This window comes from Suillus subalutaceus (assembly GCF_016647625.1).
Source record: "Suillus subalutaceus strain FC151 chromosome Unknown DFJ58scaffold_75, whole genome shotgun sequence".
NCBI classification, from domain to species: Eukaryota; Fungi; Basidiomycota; class Agaricomycetes; order Boletales; family Suillaceae; genus Suillus; species Suillus subalutaceus.
Window position 1 is genome coordinate 128,677 of NW_024540324.1, and position 18,906 is coordinate 147,582.

The 18,906-nt window shown below is 47.7% G+C and overlaps 8 protein-coding genes across 8 annotated transcripts; 3 read left to right on the forward strand and 5 right to left on the reverse strand.

Moving 5' to 3' along the window:
- The first annotated feature begins 20 nt into the window (after nt 1–20).
- On the forward strand, nt 21–3,034 carry DFJ58DRAFT_795085 (P-loop containing nucleoside triphosphate hydrolase protein). Its single transcript, XM_041390496.1, has 13 exons — nt 21–595; nt 645–760; nt 812–876; nt 926–958; nt 1,015–1,233; nt 1,280–1,399; nt 1,453–1,574; nt 1,622–1,872; nt 1,925–2,327; nt 2,356–2,419; nt 2,465–2,489; nt 2,537–2,725; nt 2,781–3,034. Exons 1-13 carry the CDS (start codon nt 290–292, stop codon nt 2,887–2,889), a joined length of 2,022 nt encoding a protein of 673 aa, XP_041242409.1. The 5' UTR covers nt 21–289; the 3' UTR covers nt 2,890–3,034.
- Nucleotides 3,035–3,728: 694 nt separating this feature from the next.
- On the reverse strand, nt 3,729–4,388 carry DFJ58DRAFT_628616 (cytochrome oxidase complex assembly protein 1-domain-containing protein; the record flags this gene model as incomplete). Its single annotated transcript, XM_041381159.1, has 4 exons — nt 3,729–3,784; nt 3,842–3,956; nt 4,009–4,227; nt 4,287–4,388. Coding segments are annotated over 4 exons (492 nt in total), but the record flags the coding sequence as incomplete, so codon positions are not given.
- A 328-nt stretch (nt 4,389–4,716) lies between these two features.
- DFJ58DRAFT_795090 (phosphoglycerate mutase-like protein) lies at nt 4,717–7,693 on the reverse strand. Its single transcript, XM_041390497.1, has 15 exons — nt 7,321–7,693; nt 7,057–7,265; nt 6,987–7,034; nt 6,873–6,906; nt 6,812–6,850; nt 6,651–6,654; nt 6,554–6,601; nt 6,454–6,500; nt 6,303–6,402; nt 5,981–6,249; nt 5,916–5,933; nt 5,696–5,859; nt 5,479–5,604; nt 4,997–5,426; nt 4,717–4,939 (listed from the first exon to the last, which is right to left on the reverse strand). The coding sequence occupies exons 1-14, from the start codon at nt 7,674–7,676 to the stop codon at nt 5,191–5,193; spliced, it is 1,698 nt and encodes a 565-aa protein (XP_041242411.1). The 5' UTR covers nt 7,677–7,693; the 3' UTR covers nt 4,717–4,939; nt 4,997–5,190.
- A 97-nt stretch (nt 7,694–7,790) lies between these two features.
- On the reverse strand, nt 7,791–9,500 carry DFJ58DRAFT_795096 (Scd6-like Sm domain-containing protein). The gene is made up of 5 exons (XM_041390498.1): nt 9,439–9,500; nt 9,289–9,383; nt 9,212–9,239; nt 8,991–9,126; nt 7,791–8,942 (listed from the first exon to the last, which is right to left on the reverse strand). The coding sequence occupies exons 1-5, from the start codon at nt 9,456–9,458 to the stop codon at nt 8,172–8,174; spliced, it is 1,050 nt and encodes a 349-aa protein (XP_041242412.1). The 5' UTR covers nt 9,459–9,500; the 3' UTR covers nt 7,791–8,171.
- Nucleotides 9,501–10,281: 781 nt separating this feature from the next.
- Nucleotides 10,282–11,671, reverse strand: DFJ58DRAFT_906670 (uncharacterized protein). Its single transcript, XM_041395023.1, has 2 exons — nt 10,905–11,671; nt 10,282–10,854 (listed from the first exon to the last, which is right to left on the reverse strand). The coding sequence occupies exons 1-2, from the start codon at nt 11,595–11,597 to the stop codon at nt 10,447–10,449; spliced, it is 1,101 nt and encodes a 366-aa protein (XP_041242413.1). The 5' UTR covers nt 11,598–11,671; the 3' UTR covers nt 10,282–10,446.
- On the reverse strand, nt 11,672–13,528 carry DFJ58DRAFT_795099 (Adenylosuccinate synthetase). The gene is made up of 8 exons (XM_041390499.1): nt 13,444–13,528; nt 13,209–13,391; nt 13,055–13,150; nt 12,899–13,004; nt 12,662–12,848; nt 12,331–12,609; nt 12,059–12,281; nt 11,672–12,011 (listed from the first exon to the last, which is right to left on the reverse strand). The coding sequence occupies exons 1-8, from the start codon at nt 13,448–13,450 to the stop codon at nt 11,788–11,790; spliced, it is 1,305 nt and encodes a 434-aa protein (XP_041242414.1). The 5' UTR covers nt 13,451–13,528; the 3' UTR covers nt 11,672–11,787.
- Nucleotides 13,529–13,630: 102 nt separating this feature from the next.
- DFJ58DRAFT_453703 (cytochrome c oxidase assembly protein COX16-domain-containing protein) lies at nt 13,631–14,367 on the forward strand. The gene is made up of 3 exons (XM_041380482.1): nt 13,631–13,863; nt 13,912–13,980; nt 14,034–14,367. Exons 1-3 carry the CDS (start codon nt 13,696–13,698, stop codon nt 14,139–14,141), a joined length of 345 nt encoding a protein of 114 aa, XP_041242415.1. The 5' UTR covers nt 13,631–13,695; the 3' UTR covers nt 14,142–14,367.
- Nucleotides 14,368–16,796: 2,429 nt separating this feature from the next.
- DFJ58DRAFT_842701 (oxidoreductase) lies at nt 16,797–18,685 on the forward strand (the record flags this gene model as incomplete). Its single annotated transcript, XM_041392871.1, has 9 exons — nt 16,797–16,992; nt 17,043–17,167; nt 17,221–17,432; nt 17,479–17,893; nt 17,933–17,996; nt 18,057–18,233; nt 18,283–18,462; nt 18,536–18,551; nt 18,616–18,685. The coding sequence occupies 9 exons, from the start codon at nt 16,797–16,799 to the stop codon at nt 18,683–18,685; spliced, it is 1,455 nt and encodes a 484-aa protein (XP_041242416.1).
- Nucleotides 18,686–18,906: the final 221 nt, after the last annotated feature.

The following is an 18,906-nucleotide window of genomic DNA, read 5'->3' on the forward strand; positions in this document are numbered from 1 at the left end:
GAGTCTGCCTTGTACTATTCGCCCCGTGTCATTAATGTACGTCTCTCAATCGGTGACTAGTAGGCTCGCCTGGCTCGGGGCTACACACTTCCGACTGCGTTCATGAGAAATTTGATTACCCATCTTACAGAGCCTGAGCGCTCTTGGACCTGTATGTGACTATGTCAGGCTCCGCCACTAGACGCCTGTTATTCATTGACTCCACCATGGCCCGTCCGCCTGGTATAAAAGTCATGCCCGCTATCTCAATCCCACAGCATCTCGTCCTGCCAGTGGTTTCACTCGAATCATGCTCAATTTTCCTTGGGCTCGACGTGTTATGCCCCCAACTGACACACAGAAAAAGCGAACGCCGTTCCTTGAACGAAGGCTCGGGGTGTGGCGCGTACTGATCGCTGCTGATGGATCATCATCATTCAGGCTCCCCAATCTTCAGTGGGGTATTATATCAACACATATACCCCTCTTGACTCGCGGATACAAGGATATTCACTCTATCAGCCCCATGTTGTTCTGGCTCATGGTGGTCACACACCTCTGGTATGCAATTGAGGACCCACTGTCGCTCTACTTCTCAAACCGCCTTTTACTTCTCGTGGGTAAACTCTTCTTGACTGAGCCTCATATATTAACTGTTACCGAAGATTCAACGCTCTCTTTTGCAAGGCAAGGTTCACACGAGTCTAGACAGAGATCTGTGTATAGCTATCATCGCTCGAGCTTCGTGCTCCTTGTTCAGCGGATTTGTGCAGTGGACTTCGTAAGGCTCCGTTGAATTTGGTCGAGTTACGTTGATCGTAGGTAACAAAAGGAATAATGTAAAGGACCAATACTGCATGCTCGTCAATTACCGACTTCAAGAGCGGTTACTTCGAGGTATCAGCACCTTGATCTTCATCTCAACATTACTGAAATGCCTTATTAGCAAATCTTGCGCGTGATCTTGAAACCTCCCAAGGTTAGTGGCAGTCATATGGCTTGTAGAATGATGAGCTCAAGTAAGGTATGTAAAAGATAACGAGGCACGTCTTACAGCCGACCCTGAGCAGGTATTTCGCTGCCTTGTACGATTACTCGATCTTGGAAAGGAGATTATTTCGTTTCTACTCCAATTGCAATTATTGCTGCATCTCCTAGGCTCCGAATTTGCAAGTGCCGGACCTGTCTCGATCGTATTGTGTTTTTTGCCCCTGATGTTGGAGAATATGTGGGACAGTGACCTCTGGAGCAAAGGTTTGTACTCCTGTTTATTTGTTTGGATTAACCTGACATTTCGTAGCTTACGTGAAACAGGCAGTCAATGGCGACTACTTGCGGAAGGAGGCCTTGACCTTGCTTACGGACCACGGATACAAAGCTGAGGTGATGGGAGGCAATTTATTAGGTTATCTTTTAAAAGGTTGAGTGTTGAGTTTTTTTCGAGTTTCACAAGCACTGACATCACTCTTGTAGAGTACCAGAAGGTGCATGATGCACTTAGTCACATACCTAACGGGGACGTTGAGACATTGTGGAGTCGGTCAACAACTGCTCTGCCTAATATGGTTTTGAACCTCTGCAATGACGGGCCCGTTGTGAGTTCATGCAATTTTATACGCCTGCATTCCTGATGTATTGTTAGCTCTATATCGGGCTGTTGGCTCTTATGAACCCAAGTCAGGTATCTGTTGTTCAGCTCGCTATGCTAGAACAAACTGCCACACGTCTTCGATACACGTTTGCTTTCGCTAGGCACATCATCACCCTCTGGCCGAGTGAATTGGCCAGCGTGAAGAATTTTTACAGACTTCTCGATCTTAAGAACAAGATGAAGGACGGCTGTATGCCGTATTCACCAGCAGCCGGTGCTTTGGGTGTCTCATTAGAAGTTCGGTATGAATCTCAATTTTTGTGTGGCTGCTACTCTTCATCTTTTCACCGACAGAAACGTATCGTTTAACTATCCCGGCGCCAAGTCTGAAAGAGATGCATTGAAGAATGTCTCTTTTTCGATAAAAGCAGGTCAATTGGTGGTTATCGTCGGCGCAAACGGCTCAGGAAAGTCAACCATACTCAAGCTCCTGACTCGCTGCTACGACCCTACATCGGGCACTGTCTTAGTTGACGGAAATCCCATCGAAGATTATCAAATTGCAGACTTGCGGTCTGTGACAGCCAGTCTAACACAGGAGCACACCATATTCCCACTTTCTTTGAGCGAGAACATCGGGATTGGGTCACCATCATCTGCAACAGATCTTGACAAGATCACACAAGCAGCGAAGTTGGCTGGTGCTCAGGACGTCATCGAGAACTTCACCAGCGGATATGACACTGTCCTTGAACCTGTCAAGACTGCGTATCTTAGCTATACAGGGAGGGGGGAATGAGGCCCTGGAAAAGGAGTACGAGAAGATGGAGAAAACAACAAATGTGTCCGGTGCGTCTCATTCGCCAGGATGATATGTGTGCTAATGACGCTTAGGCGGAGAGAAGCAAAGACTTGTTGCGTGAGTCTACCCATCCTGCCTCATTGACGTTTAAGTAACTCGCGCAGCTCCCGGACGTTTATGCGTATGCTGTCTGAGGACATCAAGTTTGTTATAGTCGACGAGCCAAGTTCTGCCCTTGACCCAGGAGGTGAATTCGAACTATTTAAGCAGCTCAGGGAAGCACGCAAAGGAAGAACGATGATATTTGTCACGCATCGTTTTGGGCATCTCACTAAGTTTGCCGATCTCATCTTGTGTGTATCCCTTTTTGTTCATTGCCTTTTATTCTGATGTGAACGACGAATCCAGGTGTATGAAGGGAGGGACTGTCGTTGAGACGGGAACGCATCAGGAACTGTTGAGCCATCAGGGAGAGTATGCTCACTTATATAATGTCCAAGCGCAAGCTTTTACGTGAGACTGAGCCCGTCAAGGATAGTCATTGAAGCTAGTATACGCTGGAATATGGAATTATGCTATGTAACAGCGATAGTAACTTCCATACATCGCAAGATCTATGGAACCTGTATATCGCGGTCTCATATATATCCAACGTTCTCAAATGCTGGCACCAAGAATTTCATCTCGATCCCCGTACACTGGTAGCACAATAATTCTCTGCCCTTGTGTGGGACCGAAGCCGATCACGGACGCGGTGGCTACGCCAGAGAGTGGTGCTCATGTCAATCCAAGGGTACTATAATCGTTCCATTACATCATTTACTGTAGAAGAAAACCGCTGCTAGCACTTCCGTGAAAGACTGCCATGATAACAAGTTTGAGGCGAGGAAGTGGAAGCATTTTCAAGATGTTCAAGAGACTGACGAGATTCGGAGGGACGGTGCGTAAGATAATAAACTCAAAGTGCAGTCTATTATCGTAACCACTATGAACAGCAGATGATCCATTGGACCGACAGTAAAAATGGAAAACCATAATGCTTCACTGACCTTACAAGAGCATCCCTCAGGTGAGACGAATATTTGACACCTCCAGTTCAGGTAAAGATTCGAGATGCACGGGCCAGCCAACGCATTTGAATGACACAACAGTGTTATTGAAGTTGTATTAAGGGCGTCTTACGGGACCCCCAACAAGGCTATTACTTATATGTTCTGCAATGAAGGACAGTGATTATATACCACCGGCGTACGCTGCAAGAAACGCAGCCAAGCTTTTCTTGAGGATGTGGTTCAAATAATCCACGCCGGGGAACGACAAGGGTTACGAACGCTCGACACTCATGGCCGAAGTTGAAGTCTGAGAGGATAAATTCACAACTTTCTTATCATCCCCGATGACGCGGAACCTCACTGATTAGAGCCATAGTAAGCGTCGGAGATCTGAAGTATGATTACATAGGAACTCACGCGGAGTGAACGGCTGTCCTTTGGCTTTCCGAATACTCGTAAAATAAAGAGTGCCGGAGCCAAGATGGCCCTTTAGACGGAAACTTAGATCCACATTGCCTTGTGGAAGATTGATCTAGGCAAAGAGATTGAGATGAAGTGAATGCTGCGAAACTAGTTGTACTCACCGAGCCATTTATCCAGGGGTCACCATTCAAGTACCAAACAGGTTCAGGTCGGATCGCATCTCCCAGCGTCTCCTTCAGTTCTTCATTATCCCTAACCGTCTGCATTATTCGCTTTACAACAGAGCTCGATAGCTTCTCTTGGTTCGTTGCGAAGAGTAAAAATGCAGTCCAAGCGGAAACCCCGAGCGTGGCGAATGCAAGAATGAACGGCCAACGTTTCTGTATTGTTGGATAAGTGGAATGCGTGCACGTAGATGGAATCAATACAAAGCACGAACCTGAACGTGAGGAAGGTCAGCCTTAAGAGGAGGTCTTGTATAATATAGCCTTGGTTTCGAGGGTGCAGAGAACGTCTCGACATGAGGTTCTTCGGTAGGAGGAGGGGGACGCGGCAACTCGGTTACTGTCGCATAACCCCTTGATATAGCTCCCCCAAAGCTTCTGTCCAAAATCGAGAGATTCCTTGCGTGTCGAGTGATGGACATCATTTTCACGAGGAAAGGACTTGCATTACTAGGTGGGGGAAGTAACCAAAATCTAGATATGCGGCGTCAGCACAGCCACATCAGGTTTATTCTCCGAGGAGTGAGTCAGACACATACGCGATGGGATAGAGATTACGATAACTAACGTAGGTAGTATACATAGTTTAGACGCAGACATTTAGTAAAACACACATCCGAAGCGTAATACAAAAGCATACTAGCAGGCAGATCCAGACACAAAACAGAAGAGGAAAAGTTCCCTATGCAGATTAAATCTCACGAGACAGCAGCCCGAATCATATATTTGACCCGAAGTAGGCGGCGCAGGATGCACCTTAACGCGAGATAAAAGTCGCCCCAACAACCATAGTAATCATCTTCTTCTGCAGGTTGACTAGCAGGCTCTACATGTCTGAAACACCGAGCGTGGCTGCGCTGCAGAAGTTCTGCTCATCGCTCGCATCCATACTGCGGTGCATAGTGATCAGGGACTAAGTACTTACTGACTGTTAAGCCACCGACCCAACAGGAGAAGATCGTTTAGAGAAACAGAAGGCCAGGTTATGGATTGGTGAAGTGACTGCCGACATCCGGGTAATTCATGATAATATTCGCGGGCATGGCTCTTTGCCAAATTATTATCGACAACACATTAGTGCTTTATGGTATTAGAATGCATGCGCGCTTGGCAGCGAATCTAAAGAGGAGGGTAGCCCGTGGTAGTTTCCCATCCATCGGGGATCGTCCAATCGGCGTTACAAACGAAGTCCCAGTCCGTACTCCGAATGTTCTCTTTCTGCGCGTCGATGAATGCATGGATCGAGCACATACCATCTGGATGATCTCGACACCCTTTCAGATTCGCCAGGGGCGTAACACCATCATTGACGATCACACGAATTTGTGGATCGTGTTCCGTGGAGCACGATAGGACTGAGGATGAAAAAAATCAGGTGTAATTTGGAAGGATCACGGGATTACTTACGCTGGAACTGTACATTGGTTGCGAATGGAGCAAGCTCTGCTGTCCTAAACGTACGCCGTTCTGGAATACGATCAGTAGGCAATGGTCCCATCGCCGCGAAGCTCGAAATGTTCAATGCGGTAAGGACTATCAGTGAGAGAAGATCAGGTCATTTTTCAAGTTCAAGTCCATCAACAAGCTGACCATTTAATACTACAACCTCATGCGTCGCATCAACATAAAGGACTGTGTCCAAAGGGGAAAGTGACAGCGTTATGAAGGGTCGCATTAGTAGAACTATTGTGCGTTTCAATCGGCGTCTGAGTGAGACGAGACACGAGCTCTTGCACATAGCCAATTCCTTCTCCCCTACCAACAGGTGAGCCCCAAGCTACACCGTACCTATATTTTTCTGTTAGAATTTTAACTTTCGGTGGCAAGCGAAGGAGAGAACGCACCATAAGTTGAGATCGTATCTGATTGAGATCAGCAATGTGCAAACTGCATAGAAGAAGTTTCTCACGAATAATCGAAGCCTTCCCACTCCTTCTCCGTGAAGAGTTCGCAGAACTTGGAATAACCAAGAGCAACCGACTCGAAGGCGCACAATTCTTGCATGGCGTAAACATCTTCAACATCCAATTCAAAACCATCAAGGTATTGCTGCAAACGAGGAACGGTATCCTTGAGGTACACTGCTTTCCATGCATCAGCATATGGTTGGCCGCGGTAGCCCCCACTGGGAACGTCATTATTGGCGCAAGATCGATAAGGGGCAAGAGTATTGTTGAACTAACACGCAAGTATTATCAGTCGGGTATCTTAGAGTAGTTCAGATGACTTACACCTTCGGCTTCGATCATGATCTGTTGTTGATACTGGCCCTCGAGAGGGTAACCAAAAAATCCGAGAGCAAAGTTTTGCGCAGAGTTTAACATCCGGGTTCTTCACATGTCATCTTCAGAATGCGAATTATCGACTCTTGAAGGTACTTACTGGGACTCCGTTCTGAATACAGGCAAGGTATTTGTTTCGCTGAAATTCTGAAATGGTATGGTCAAATCGAAGAATAAAGCAGGGAGACCTAGAAATAAACCTTCAGAAGGAACCCGTATCTCATGCGCATTGACACGCCCGAGGTCGTCTATATGAATATCACAATTTGTTGCTGTAAGAGGTGATGGTTCCCTTACACAACTGAGACCTCCCAAAAGGTGTCAATCCTGACAATAGTTAAGCGTTGGAGCTGCATTCTAATACGTATGACTGTTACCTTCGTTTCCTAACTTGTACGTCCTGCGGAAGTGAGGGTCAGACATAGGCTACCTCGTTCATATTCTCTAGGCGACCTCACCAGTCGTCCAAAAATGAAAGAGGCCCAGTAGCTGTGACACTTTTCTGCATTCATGTTTAACTTCAAGGCGAACCCACCCGGTCCAGTACCTCTAGCTATCGCGCAAACTCTCTCAGAAACTATTTAAGAATCTAGATATGGTCATCTCACAGTAGTCAGCAGGGGTATCGTGCACCATGACGATGTAGAAGATGCACGCCAGTGATGTTGCAGGTATCGGGGGCTTCCTGGACCAGAATCAATACCAAATTTTCCACGTTGGATGGAGTACCACGGAGATAAGCTTCCCCAGCTACGGAAAATATCGAAGTCCTTCGTTCCGGCCTTTGCGTTGTCCTGAGAAAAACGTGTAGGGGATACAAGGTGCACTAAACCAGAATGCAAAGGATAGGAAGGAGCTGTAGCAGCTACGCCGGGCTCGGCACCTGCTTGTGTTGGACCCGGATAGCCAACACTACATAACAACAGCTCCAGTCTTGAAAAAAAACGGCAACTGGAGAGGAACGTACCTAGATGGAAACATGGAGGGAAACGCGTTGGTTGGCTCAGCCGGAGGGTATTGATGCCATTCGGGTGTTCCTGCATGCGTAGGCAGTAAAGCAGTGAAGAATGAAAATGGCAAGCATGATTGGTTTGATGAGGCATATTGCGCAACCACAGCCAGACATACGAAGAATCCTGCGAAGAAGGCAGCACCAACGCGTAAGAACATTGACCGCCGCGCACTCAAACCAGGGTATGAGGAAGGCGATGTCGGATCGCCGAGGTAATCTCGACTCTGGCCACCCATTCTCTTAACTTCGGGTATAAACAGTGGGAGGGTCAAGTCGCGTCGTGAGTCCTGCACCTGTATGTGCTCAGTCATGAGGAAGGTTATCTTCCTTGTGGATGGCTTACGACGCCAGTTCATTAGAGATAAATTTACACTTCGGAGGCAATAGTGGGGAGCATGTGAAATACTCTTCATGAACGTATGCTGCTCAGCACCATTGTAATAGTAGTGTGATTGAACATTAGCAACGCAGCTGTAGTCGACTCTAAGGCCTGGGCTAGTTAGAGGTTCACTCATTTTACTACGGTTCCTGACAATCTGTCGCGTGCAAGGTCCCGCATCGTTAACACCGTAATATTTGTTTGACAGCAAGTTGAGATTGGGACAAGAAAATATTGGAAGCCCCCATTCTGCAACGAAATATATGTTGCATGACGTGTCAGCGAAAAGCACATGCAATCTCTTTAGAGGGAACATAGCCGCCGACACGAATGAAGCATGGACTCCGTACTACTGGGTGATAAATGATTACTAGCCTGAAACAGCAAAGATGAACGAACAACTGGTGCAAGTAAGAATTATGGGTACCTAACGGCCCCCGACGGGAGGCGCACCACGTCCCCTTGGACGTCCTCCTCGTCGTCCATATCCACCCCAACCTCCAACGTATGCGCCTGGGCCCATCAGTCCTACACCCCCAGGCTCACCAAATGTAGCGACGTTACGCTCCCTTTCTTCCTCCCTACGATTTCTGCCTCCACCACCTCGCCGTCCACCGGTGCCTCGTGTTGGTGGCGGAGCAGCCTGCGTTGAAGACGATAAAGAATCGAAAAATGATTTCGTTGGGTTATAAGCCACATCGTCTTTGTCATCCTTGGTGTCCGTCGGCGAGTCACGGTCGGAGGGAACACTATTCTCATTGTCGCCATCCTTCTTCTTTGGTGCAACTGCCGTCTTGTCGAACCGAGCATTCGAGCTCTGGAAATCGAAATCCGTTGAAGGCACCTTAATATCTTTTGTCTCTCCACCATGGACGTGATGACCACGCCGGCCGCCACGACCTCCATGCGTGGGCGCGGCATTGCCGGATCCACGTAAGTCTCCCAAAGCGCGTTGAACTGTTTCCATTGAAGCAGCGGCAGTGTGCACCGAACTGACACGGCTCGGGCCAGTGCTAGGACCTGGTGTGTCATTCGTTTGTACAACGGGGACCATCGGAGGAGCTGGCGCATCTTGTACTGGCACAGGCTGAGGATAAGCGGGAGCCTGAGCTTGTGGCGGTGGCGGCTGGGCCGCTACAGGCTGCTGGTATTGGGGACCGTATGCACCGTACTGGGGTTGGGTTCCAGGAGCAGACGCCTACGACACTAAATTCTTATGGTATTCAAAGTGGGGAACGTTACTCACCCCCAACACTGCAGGATCGTCATGAACACTACGAAGGGGAGTTGGTTCATCAACTGCAAGATCTTTGACCTCAGACGCGCGGAAAATTATGTATTGGTATGGTTCTTGGACGGGAGGAATGAATTCTGAGGGTGGCCTGACGCGAGTTTGATGTCAGATTACGCGTCGTGCAGGAGAAGGCGAGGCAAACTGGCGGTGCCACAGCAAGGACAATGGCTCACCTTCTAGACTCTGTACCCATAGAAAACACTAGCAACCATATAAGACCAACTGAACAATTGCTGAAATTCAAACTCACCATTTGAGAGTTGGATCGTGGAAGCAGCAGGGTCAATGCCCGCCAGTATTCCTCGATACCGTACATCGGAATGAGATATGAGAGAAATCGGTTTTCTGAGCAGTGCTAATTAGTACGTGACAACAGCGAAACGAGTAGAAATACACATACCCTATAAAACTCAGTGCCATGATCGTCGTCAAAGGCTAGAACTGTGCGGAATTGCTTTCTGCGTATTTCGTAGCACCGCCATTCGAATTCGGCCTTTTTAAATCGGAGCTTTAATCGGTTCAACACAACCTTCCTATTTGGCGACATGACAAGCAGTCCTGGCGAGTTGAAGCTCTTATGCCAGGGGCACATTAACTAACTACAGGATATTGATGGGAGAGGCCATTTGCATTAATATTGGTGCATGACAGTTCACTAATCACTGGTGAGTGGCTGCAGGTTGCCACTGTAGAGCAAAGAGTATTAACTTAAGGGTGCAATTATCTGTGAGCTTCCAGTCGATCTCCATTGAATTGATCATCATTGATTTTTGTGACCAGATAGATCATTGTATGATTTAATGTCGAGGGCTGCAGCGCTGAATGTCGATGCTCCAATGTTTCATGAACTCTCAGAGTACTGGTGCACACCATCTGTCCACATGTCGGCTTCGGGAGTGCAGAGCGGCCGATGCTTAAAGACATCAATCATGTGTTTCAACAAATCATGATGTTCTACTATAGATAAGTCTGTGGCCTGAGAGCGTCTCCCATCACATTGAAGGCCATGGCATGAATCGTATAGCTTTCATATCACCCCCTTCTTGCTTCATACCACGATTCGAACCCGTAACCTGTCGTTCATCGTAACTTACACGTGTACTAATGTACACTCATCTATTCTACTTTTATATTTACAGGTGGTTTTTCTACAGTTTGAAACCAAAACCACGTCCTTTCGTGATGCTGGGGGGGACCCGAGGACAAACCGCTCAGTTTTTTAAATAAGTGTGCTCTCTGAATTATGGAGACACACATAACACTATCAGGCACCGAGACAGGATACTACAGCCTCAGGGAAGCCAGTACGCTAACCTACAGTTATGGTGCGATGCTAGTATAAGTATATGAGGGATGGGAAATGCTACATGTGATACGTGATGTGCATGTGATCACGACCTAACAGAAGTCACGATCTCTCCAACCTTCCCGCTACCCCTTCCGCCTCTCCTTTAGCTTGTCCGAAATCCGGATCCAAAGCTGTCACACTCTTTTGTCTGGTGTCACCAGGTGTCACTACGACGCTGAGATGCGGATCTATTGGGTCTGACGGAGGCCCAGACGTCGTGGTTGAAGTTGGCGTAGAAGTCGTGGCAGTTGTAGAGGTATCAGGATTAAAATTACGGAAAGGAGAGGGTGCCACTAAAGGGCGGTGGAATCGAGCACGAAACTCGCTGGGGTGGGGCTGAGGAGGTTCCCCGAACCCATTGCTACCAGGGTCTGCCATATCAACATTTGGGAATGGAGCACCCGATGGTCCAGAAATAGAGCCGTCTGCAGCTTTGGCTGCAGCTTGTTGGGCATAGTGCATGCGACGCTAATATTAAGTGAGTCATTTCGGTAAATATGAGATACAGTGGCTCATACTTGATGATCCCATTGATCAAAGGCTTCTGCTATGACTGGTTCCAAGGAAGCGAGTTCTTCACTCGTGATCGCCAATGTCCTTAGCAGATGTTGTTTAAGAAGGGGTGCGCAGGAGAAGGATAGGAGTAGCGTCGAAGCAAAATTTTGACCGCCGGTAAGTTGTGGAGGTGGTGCTTGAGGGAAGGATGCGTCTTGTGGGTTCATTGCATGCGGCGGGTGCGGCATCTCATGGGGAAGCACCTGTTGATACTGGCCGTCTCCATTTACCCTGTACTCTTCCATCCCCTGCATCATATCATTGGGCATATCCAGTCCCAATTCCCGCATCTTCCGCTGCTTAACGAGACTCCGGTGTTTACGCTGCCGTTCCCGGGCGGCTGCCCTGACTCTTTCACGCCTAGTAAGCTCCTCGGGCGTCATTTCTTGACCGGTAAAAGTCGGAGTAGGTGGTTGAGATGGCTGAGGCTGGGGAAGAGCCTGAGCATCCGTGGGTTGCGTGAATGCCATTATTGCATTGATGTTATTGACAGTACGATCACGCTCGCGTTTCCTGCGCTGCCGCTCCGCAGCCTTCTCTCGTTTTTGCCTTTGTTGAGGTGTCTCATTTTCTCGCGAACGTCTATGGGAAGACGAAACTGGTGTGAGGGTGCTCTGTGATGGATTATGATGAGCCCCTGGGTCCATAGCATGCATTGTCCGGATGTGACTGAGCCTTGGTTGTGACGCTTGTTACGGCGTCTTCAGCGAGGGTGACCGTCGTCGTGACAGAGAGTGACGAAGGAGAGACCAAACACGGTTACGCAGAACCACTGGTGAGCGTGAGAATAAGTTGCTAAAATAGTCTAATACTTTGTCCGGTAGGAGTTTGAACTTGTATTGCATGCTAATTCGACATTAATATCCTGCCGGTCTTCTTCAGCATACTTTCACGTCCTGGTCCAACACCTATCCACTCTATAGGCGTACCCAAGAAATTCTCAATGAATCCTACGTAACTCTTGCAGTTATCTGGGAGGTCGTCAAACGATGTTATCGACCTTATTTGCTTCTTCCATCCAGGAAGTGTCACATAGACCACTGTGACTTTGGCCAGAACATCAAGATCGGCTGATGGACTGTGAATAATGTTTCGCTTTGTCGGATGGTTAACTCACCTGGGAAATATTGGAGTTCTTTGTCGTCGATCATGTACTTGACCCCGATTTTGATGTCCTCTAATTCATCCAAGACATCCAATTTCGTTAGGTTGAGCGAATCATATCCGTTTATGAGGCATGAGTGTTTCATGACGACGAGATCCAGCCACCCGCAACGTCTCCTTCGGCCTGTGGTAGTGCCATACTCCTTTCCAACTTCTTGAAAGTGGACGCCAATGTGCTGAAAATACGTGAATACATAAATATGTATTGTTTACAAGAAGACCAACGTCAAGCTGCTCAGTTGGAAACGGTCCTCCTCCAACCCGAGTGGTATACGCCTTGATAACTCCAATGGTGTGCCCAATCGCTTTAGGAGGTATGCCAAGACCAGTGCACACACCGCCAATTGTGGTAGACGATGAGGTGACGTAGGGATACGTCCCAAAATCCAGGTCAAGCATGAGCGCATTTGCACCTTCAACAAGGACCTTCTTGCGCGCTGCCAGCGCGCCATGAATATACTGTACGCTATCGACAACGAAAGGCTTTAGTCGCTGTGCAAGAACCTGCGTCATGTTCAGCGACGATATTTAACAGGGAAAGCATGAGAGATACGACCTTATAGCGCGCAATCTCGCCCTCTGTATCATATTCGAAATGACCATAGCGCTTGAAACGACCCTCCACAATCTTGCGAAACTTTTGCGCAAAGGTATCATGATCAAAAAGGTGATGCACTCGGAGGCCTGAACGAGAGGCTTTCCCGGAGTAAGCCGGGCCTATTCCTTTCTTCGTGGTTCCGATGCTGTAGGTTGTTAATAATAAGAATTGTAAGAATCGCGTGAAGGTTCATACCTGGATCCACCGAGCTCCACTTCCTTCAGGCCGTCTACAATTTGGTGGAAGTCAAACACGAGATGAGCTCTATCTGAAAGAAATATTCTATCCGAGCAGTTCAGGCCTGCGTAACCATGTCATCGCTAAAGCACATTCGACCATGTTAAACCCAACCTTGCTGTTCCAAGGCGTCGAGCTCATTGAAAAAGGAAGGCACATGAACAACAACTCCAGAACCAATCAGGCCCACACATGTTGGGTTTACAAGGCCTACCGAATGAATAGATCAGTGCCATACAAAAGGCTACCATGAGAACTGATCACGAACCGCTTGGGAGAAGATGGAAAGCAAAGGTAGTCTTCACTTTCTCCGGTCCAACAGGCACAACGATTGTGTGCCCGGCATTATTACCGCCTGCGCATCGCGCGCAGACGTCGAAGTCAGCCGATAGGATATCGACTAGCTTGCCTTTGCCTTCATCTCCCCATTGTGAACCAAGAACGACGGTGACTACGAGAGGGTCGGTAATCAAAGATCGATTGTGCTGAAACGACTGACATACCGCTCATGGACAGAGGAGCTTCTGTGATACGGATTGAGCCAGTTGGCAGAAGCTGCGATGTGGAAAAGAAATGAGATAACGGTTGATATGACTGCTATCGGGCATCTTCGGATAAGTACACATCTGAGTCACATCCGGAAAAGGCAGTCGACGTCAGAGCTTCGGGCCTTCGGCTCTGTTGCAGGCTTGTCAGTGTCAACGCCAGCAATTGCAGTTGCAACTGAACTTTCGCGCTCCAGCCTGTAATATCTTATGCCGTTTTCCTCAAATCCCATCAACCCATCACCGCTTCAGTCAAGGTTGAAGCGGCATCCTGCCCTGCTCGGTATCCCATTTCTTCTCATCATAGTTGGCGCCTCGTTTGGTCTTCAGACTTTCACGCAAACCCGATATGACTTACAGGATCAGAAAGTCAAGCGGGTCTGACTTCCTCGTGCGGAACACTATCATGTACTTAATGTCTCATAGATCAGCAACGAGCAAGCTCTAGGTCTCGATCACAAGAAGAAAAAGTTTGACATTAGGGAGGAATACTATGTGAGTTTTCGTGAACCAAGTCTCTCAAGGTCTTATTAGTATGAACGTATTAGAAACTAAGTGCTGCTGGAGAGCAAGACTGGGAACCCAAAAGAATTGCAAGACCCAATGACTTCCCTGAATTGGGTGTTCCCCCTACTGAACCTCCAGCGAAATCTTGATATATCTGCTGCGCTACACTATTAGCCACTCAATATTTCGTGCTCCAGGCGACCTTCACTCCGACCTGTGTTGTAGGTGATACCTCGGTTCTCGTGGCAGTGGGAATCTGCGGGACATCACTTGCTGCTTAATCGGCACCAGCCTGCGCACCAACTCTACCGCATAAAACGATACGCAGATCAGGGCGAGTGCACCCTAGTCCTTTCTATTCTGTCATACTTTTACTTCATATTTCTATTCTGATGCGCCATATTGTTCCGGGGACCGGGATGACGCACAGCGAGTGAAACTCGACATATTAATACAGCTATCTTTATATCAATAGACCTGACGAGGAATTTTTTAGCCGCTTTTATTTGTCGTTCCTCGTGGCGTGCTGCAAATTTGCTGGCCAGCGCGCGAACAATAGGGTTATCACAGTCAACCAACATTTTTCAATGTTTTTCAGACCTCAAATTCTCTGAACAACGGGCGAAAAATGCCTTCTGTGGCAACTATCAGAGGCTGCCAAACAGTAGTGGATCAGCATGTCCACATGCGGCAGGACCTCGAAGGGCATAGCAACGGCGCCCGGATAAATCATCATGTCATCATAAGGTTCTTTTTCGACGGAGAAAGAGACGGTCTGAAATGCCAGAGTTGCAGAAACTAAGTGGAACCTCATGTGATAACGAGTATAACTTACCTTTGACAGCATTGTAGTTCATTGCTGCATTGATTGACAATGAAGCTTACCTCCAGTTGGTACCGTACAACACAGTCTCAGGGCTTCAGGGTCTTGTCCGACTCAGCGAACCATGGCAAGGAGCATATGTGAATTTCGCGCGAGATCAAAATTGTTCCCAACGAGAACAAAGCTGAAGAAAGAAGCAGATTGATCGAAGATCTACTGCCATGTGTCGACGTCCAACCAGCGGCTCACGTTGATAATTACATAATAATGAACTCATTGTGTTCATAGCGTAGTTAGCCAATATTGAAAATCGTTTATCGTTTATCCGAATCGAGCTCTTCATATTCATGATGTGCTCTATTATGCTGTACCGTGCTTTGCCTATCCTCAAAAGTCACTCGAGAGACCCTTTAACTGCAATTGGAACAAGATCACATGGTCGTCTCTCAATATGTTTTTCTCCTCAGCAGAACATTCATGTTCGTTACTATTATCCGCGAGATCAGCCTCGCCTGCCCAAAACCGTGACACAGGGCCTTCTGTCTGTAAGGCTTAAGCACGTCGTAGTGCAAGGTACCATTTCACGCATGAAGCATGACCGCTATATCCTTTGCATAAAAGACATCGTGTTAGAAACTAGGTGTCGGCGCTGCCGACTTCTGACCATGCGAAGTTTAGTAAATCTTATTTCGGATTTTGGTTGTTCAACAAACAATCATTAAGTACATTTACAGATACTGATACCAGTCGCAGATAATATGGACCTTCGGTCGCTCGGACACAAATACAAATACAGGATCTTTTTCGTCCTTCCTCTTTTCGAAGAGTGACAGTCTTAAGTTGCTCTATAATATATATATACCTCACCCTGTATTTCTTACTGCGTTGGAGCGCGTGAACAGTCATTGTGGTACGCTGTGCTTGTTTGAGTCAACGAGGAAAGTACAGACATCGTGTACCCGCACCTCCTTTTGGAATGAATACCATGCCTCTCGAAATTGCGTGCAACGATCAGATGTCTCGGCTTATTCTATGTTATTAAAATTGTCTTTAGCACCAGAGTATGCTCTGAAGTCGGGCCGTAGCTTATCTGACTCGGACGCTCTCCTTGTGCAAGATAGCGGGCCTCAGAGTCCTGACTAATAACATAATACGGATCCAAGTAACTGTAGAAGGACTGATAGATCATAATACCGGTAGATTGAATCTGCAGAGAGATAGCTTCATTACGTATTAATGTATATGCACCACAATTGCACAGTTGTTGCGTACCTTTCGGTGCGTCACGCGAGTGCTCAGGCGCCACGGTGCATGAGAAATCGTTCTCACTCCGTTAGATTTTGGATGCACACCTGGCAAACGAATGGCTTGGGACGCAAACGAGCTACGAGAATGAAAGGACGTGCCAAATTGTCATTTGGGTGCACGACAAGCTTATCGTAATCGCGTCAAACCAGAGTTACAAATTGTCATGAAGCAGGCCACGCCTGATCACAATCTGTCGCCCAAAACGTGAATGAAACACAGTCCAATGACTCCAACAGAGTAACCTCTTCTGCTGGCAATCCGCTGGAATGATAGTCCAGATGTTTTGGGATGCCTTGAATTGTGGCACCAGCAAGCCCAAGTCCGGCGAAGATAGTCTTGAGTCTGACTTGGGGGTGCATTTTTGCTGCTTCCCGATAGTTGCAAAGAGACCGGCAAGATGTAACGGGTTCGACAGGACTCGACTATGACAGACAGACCTATGAGATTTTTGGCTCTTAAACCCCAATCCGGATGTCTGAATATTTGATTTCGAATATCTTTATGAATCATGATCCGTGATGAGCTAGTGCACGCCAAAGGCCTGGGGTTGCTGAGACATTTGAGCCGTTTTCGTCGGAGATAGCAAGCCACGCAGTCAGACTTGAATATATGTAGCCTGCAATAACTTTTGTTAGCAGCAAGTTGAACTCACAGTTGCAAACCAGCAATATCGATGGAAGCCCAGCCCCCACCACCTAGAACTCACAGCTACAAACCAGCAATATCTATGGTAGCTCAGCCTCCACCACCTAACAAATGGATATCTTGGTTGTCGCAGATTTATAGCTCGGGCAAGGGGCCAGTGCTCGGCACGGTCGATGTCCAGGAAATCGAGGATAAAGCCCGCGAGGTTATGAAGGACAATTCTAGTATGCTGCAGCGTTCGGATGGTAGAGCTGACCCTGAACGAGTTTAACAGCCGCATACCTGTATGCGCTGAAGAGTGCAGGTACCTGTTCGACCGACGATGCTAATAGGAAGGCATTTGAAAGGTGGAAGCTCGTCCCGCGCATGTTAAAAAATGTCACATTGCGCAATGTTGAGGTAAGCGCATTGGAAATGATAGTTACTAAGAGCTGCCTAATCCCTTCCGTCAGACGACAATTTTGGGTATGAAAGTCTCTTCACCGATATTCGTAGGACCAGTCGGAAAACAAGGTCTGGTGCATGCCGATGGAGAGCTTGCAACAGCTCGTGCAGCTGCGGTAGTCGGTGTACCGATGATCGTAAGTTCCTCTTCGTCACGATCCCTTGAAGATATAGCGGAAGCCAATGGGCCGAATGGTCAACGATGGTATCAGTTTTACTGGTGAGTGCCATCTCGTGTCATATGGCGAGACCTTACTATATAACAGGCCTCGTTCTTCCGATGTGGCATTGTCCGTTCTCAAACGCGCGAAGGAAAATGGGTATACTGCTCTCGTTATCACGGTTGACACGATGATTATCGGATGGCGATCACATGACCATCGCATCGGATACAGCCCTGCGGGACATGGATTCGGCGTCCAACAGGGTATGGCGGACCCAGTCTTCATGAAACGCCATGGACTCGCTGCCCGACATGAGCGTCCAAAATTTCCATTTGATCAGGAAGACATCAGAAAGAAAGCAGCAGCAGGTGACGAAGAAACGAAACAATCGATATTTCTTGCGAGTCAGTGGCTTGCCGAGACAGGATCTGGGATTTTTAGAACATGGGACGACCTTCAATTCGTCAAGGACAACTGGGATGGTCCCATCGTGCTCAAGGGAATACAAGCCGTCAACGTGCGCTCACCCGGAGTTGTTACGAGCTATCGCTGACAGTCTCACCAGGACGCGGAGAAGGCGATCGACATGGGCATCGACGGGATTGTCGTCTCTAATCACGGTATGTATCGCTATCGACATTTTCTGTTTGTTCGCCATAGTGCTGAATTGGGATTTTTAGGGGGTCGTCAGATAGATGGCGCAATAGGCTCACTGGATGCGCTCGACATGATCATGCGCTCACAGAAAGTTCTTGATGCGCAAAGGTCGGGCAGACTAACTGTCCTATTCGATTCTGGAATTCGGACAGGAAGCGACATAATCAAGGCGCTTGCAATCGGAGCACAGGGTGTTTTAAGTGTGTCATTCATCGTCCTTTTTGTTCCCATCTTATAAATTTTCTTTAGTTGCCCGACCGATTGTTTATGGGCTTGCGATAGCCGGCCAAGCGGGGGTAGAGCAAATTTTGATGCAAAGCATCTGTGATTTGCACATTACGATGGGTTTGTGTGGATTTAGCGATGTGAATGACCTGACAGGTAAACGGGATGAATTGCTGGTCAAAGTAGACTACGGAGTAGGCCCACGTACGTTGGTGAGGTCGTCGATGTAGACCGCCCTTTCCACTCCGCCGGTCAGTAATATAATTTATATCTATAGATTTAGATTCTTTGAGGTAGTGCTACCGTTGTTAGTATTTTCACCTACCAATCTACTTCACTTCATGAACTGACAAACAGTCCCACAAGCAATGCAGATCAAGTCAGAACGTTGTGCTTGCCAAAGGAGCAGAAGAAGAAAACGGTATGAAAGTGGTTGTGTGGACGAAAAAAGGCCGAATAGTCGAGTGTGAGAATACTGAAATCAAGGATGATGATGGCGACAGGAGTCTTTTTTTTTCCTGTTGCGCAGTGTCGCCTTAAAGCACGGTCGTGAAAGCACACGGTACTGCAAGATCCGAGCCGGGGGCTCGTTTTTAATCATCGAGAATAAGGCAAACAAACAGATTCAAATACGTTGATTTGCAACCT